Source organism: Panthera onca, chromosome D1, assembly GCF_046562875.1.
Source record: "Panthera onca isolate mPanOnc1 chromosome D1, mPanOnc1 haplotype 2, whole genome shotgun sequence".
Taxonomy (NCBI): Eukaryota; Metazoa; Chordata; class Mammalia; order Carnivora; family Felidae; genus Panthera; species Panthera onca.
Window position 1 is genome coordinate 93985882 of NC_138348.1, and position 3693 is coordinate 93989574.

Sequence of the window (3693 nt, forward strand, 5' to 3'; positions counted from 1 at the left end):
AGGTGAAGCTGGCAGGAGAATGTGTTCGAGGGAGATAAGACAATGTTCAGAGATCAGGGGATGTAGGGGATACAGTATCTCAGTAAGCTCCTTCTCTATAGATGGGACTCTCATTCTTCTGGATTTATGGCTTTTTCTCTGTGACGTGGGGTAGTAACTCAACCTCCCCTAGATGCTCGTCCCTTATTTAGATTAGAAACTGTTCTTAATTCTCACTCCATCAAGTACAGTCTGCATTTGAGGCCAATCTGCATTTGAGTTCCTAAGGATTCTGTTTCTAATCTTACTGGTGAGGAGAGGGTCAAGTGGATGAAGAAATGGTGAGATCAGAGAAGGGCGATTCTGTCCTACTCTCATCTTCTCCTTTCACCCTTAGTTTTTCCAGCAGTCATGTTTCTAGAGGTCAAGTTCACTGTACTTGCCTCTCTAAGCTAAGTTTGTGATGCCTTTTGCTATATTTGGCTTATATAGGCTTTCATAAAGGGAGACTCATTATCCCTCAGTATCATGATAGTGGTAAAGATAGATTGTATGGGTCCAGGTTGGGCTAGTCTCAGACTTTCCCATTGTACACACTCTCTTTAGTACAAGATCTTGCATGAAGAGCTGAGTTGTTTCCTAATGTAACCCTATTTTTCTGTGCTCACAGATCCCCTTAGGGAAAGAAGAATGGCTCCTGGAAACAGTTCTTTTGTGGCTGCATTCATTCTGGTGGGGCTAACAGACCTACCAGATCTCCAGCTCCCCCTGTTCTGTCTGTTTCTAGTCATGTATGTGGTCACTGTGTTGGGAAATTTGGGCTTGATAACTCTAATTGGGCTGAATTCACACCTACATACTCCAATGTACTTTTTTCTCTTCAATTTGTCCTTCATAGATTTCTGTTATTCTTCTGTGTTTACACCCAAAATGCTGACTAACTTTGTATCAAAGAAAAATATTATCTCCTACAGGGGGTGCATGACCCAGCTTTACTTTTTCTGTTTTTTTGCTATTTCTGAATGCTATGTGTTGACATCAATGGCCTATGATCGCTATGTGGCCATCTGTAACCCACTTTTGTATAATGTTGTCATGTCCCCTAAAGTGTGTTCCAGCCTTATGCTTGGTTCATATTTGATGGCATTTTCAGGTGCTGTGGCTCACACAGGATGCATGCTGAGACTGACCTTCTGTGATGCAAACACCATCAACCATTATTTGTGTGACATCCTCCCCCTTCTCCAGCTCTCCTGCACAAGCACCTACGTGAATGAGCTGGTGGTTTTCATCGTGGTGGGCATCAACATCATTGTGCCCAGTGTCACCATCTTTGTGTCTTATGGTTGCATCCTCTCCAGCATCCTCCACATCAGCTCCACTGAGGGGAGGTCCAAAGCGTTCAGCACCTGCAGTTCCCACATAATTGCTGTTTCCTTGTTCTTTGGATCAGGTGCATTTATGTATTTTAAACCATCTTCTGCTGGGTCTATGGATGAGGGAAAAATATCATCTATCTTTTACACCAATACAGTTCCCATGATGAACCCTTTAGTTTACAGCTTGAGAAACAAAGATGTTAAACTTGCTTTGAGAAAAACTCTAAGTAGAAGGTTGTGATCAGACAGTGTCTCTAGTTAGTCATGCAACAGGGAGTTTCTGTTTGTAATTACAATAATTTTATTGGCAACCTTCTTATCCTGTCTCTTTCTTATCACTTTGAAGGAGAGTTGAGTCTTCTCTCAAGAATTTCTTTTTACTTTTTGTGGGTTTCTCTTCACCATTTGCACACTTTCTTCTCCCCCTTTTCCACTTAGCAGTAATATTAAGGAAGAAATATATTATCTGTTTTTTTCTTTATCATTTTGAACTTTTATTTTTCTTTCTGGAAATAGAAGACTGGTCTACAAATGATCAAATCAAGGAACCATCAGGATGATATACTATCATTAAGGATGTCTCATCTGTCACTTGAGACTGGCAGCATGAAATGGACAATGTGTCTCTACTCCCATCTTTCCAGCATTAACTAAACAAGAATGTGTCTCCTTTAAACCTTAGATGGAAGGTTCCATATAGACTGTCAAATATAAATGACTTTGCATCTGTAACACTGTGTCTTGCTTCCTTCCACAAAGGGTTTTCTTATGTTGCATGCTCAACCCTGCACATAACAGATTCTCAAAATATTTCTATTACATGGATTGGAAAGTAAAGCTTGGCGTGGCTAATGTCTTACAGTTCCCTCTTCTCAATGAAAAAGTCTAGACTAAATTCTTAGCCTTCTGATTTCAAGTCTATTACTCTCTGTAGTATACTATGCTTCTACTTTATTGTATTACTTTTTGTTTCCATAACCATGGAAAATAAGAAAGCATTTCTAATTTGAAAATTGGTTGTTATTTGTTCCAGGACGATACATGAATTTCTCTCGGGGTGGATATTGCTTTGTTTCATTTGTTTAGAAAAACAGTTTGATGAGATTTTTTTCATTGGGAAAGGGGAGGCTTTGCAGGCAGGTACAGTTGGGAAATGTTTGGCTCAAATGGAATGTTACTTCTGCAAAATTAAGTAAAATGAATTTGGTGATGGGGGTTGGGGAGTGCACCTTTCGTGAACACCGGGTATTGTATGGAAGTGATTAATCACAATATCGTGTACCTGAAATGAATATTATATTGTATGTTAACTAACTGGAATTTAAATAAAAACTTAAAAAAAATGAAATGAATTTGGGATGTTAGCAAAAACTTGTAATTCACAGAGCAACGTATGGGAAAGAAAGGAGCCCAGAACATTAATTAGGCCAGGGCTCAACAAGAAACATAGCCAATAAATCAGAGCTCTCTGTGGAGAGTGGTCATCAGGACTTAGAAACCACATTTCAATTTCAATTTTAATCCTGCTTGATACAGTGCTGTAAAAATAAAGTCCATAAACCTTCCATAAAATTTATAATGCACAATGAGCATACATCAGTAGTGCTTGGGGAGTGAAGGTGAAAAGGTAGGGAACCAAGGGGAGAGAGGGCATTTCAAAAGATAAAGCAGTGAGTAGTAATTAAAACTCAAATTGGGGTAAAAGAATCCAGAAAGCAAAATGATACATGATAAAATTCCATTCTTCTGATTCTCCTCTCCTTTCTGGAAAGCTCTAGCAACATTATGGAGAATACAGGATTTCTTTGGATAGGATAAAAGCTCAAGGTATTTGATATAAAAAAAAGTTAACTTCCCCCACCCCTGGATTTGAGGAATGGGAACAACTAAATAACTCCTGGTTTTTGTTGGCTTCTATATACTACTTCTTATGAATTTAAGGTATAAAACTCTCAAGTTGTAGTTAAGAGAGCAGTGATAATTTGAAAGAAATTTTTGGTCAATAGATCAAATTATGACAGTGTCTTTTCTGTAGTATGATGTTGAATTATTTTTCTTTTAAGAAAACAGGCAAAGAAGTTGTACTCAAACTCTTTGATCTTAACCAAGTGACAATATCAACATTTTTAAAAAGATAACTTTAATAATATTTTCAATTTTACTTGTTTTCCAATCTCCACTTAAGATTTAGACATTGTAAAAGTTGGCAAGACTGGCATGTTGTCTTGTTTGTTTGGTTTTAGATGTTTAGTGTTGCTAAACTTTAATATATGTTTTACGTGACCACTCATATCACCTTTCCTGACTGCAATATTAATATGCTTAATTTTTACTT

General features: G+C 37.7%; 1 protein-coding gene across 1 annotated transcript; it reads left to right on the plus strand.

Annotated features, from left to right (window-relative positions):
- The first annotated feature begins 660 nt into the window (after positions 1-660).
- LOC132662311 (olfactory receptor 8B3-like) lies at positions 661-1599 on the plus strand. The gene has a single exon (XM_060607792.3). It carries the CDS (start codon positions 670-672, stop codon positions 1597-1599), a length of 930 nt encoding a protein of 309 aa, XP_060463775.3. The 5' UTR covers positions 661-669.
- Positions 1600-3693: the final 2094 nt, after the last annotated feature.

Coding starts and splice junctions, on each gene's coding strand:
- LOC132662311 (XM_060607792.3), top strand. CDS start 670: ATGGCTCCTGGAAACAGTTCTTTTGTGGCTGCATTCATTCTGGTGGGG.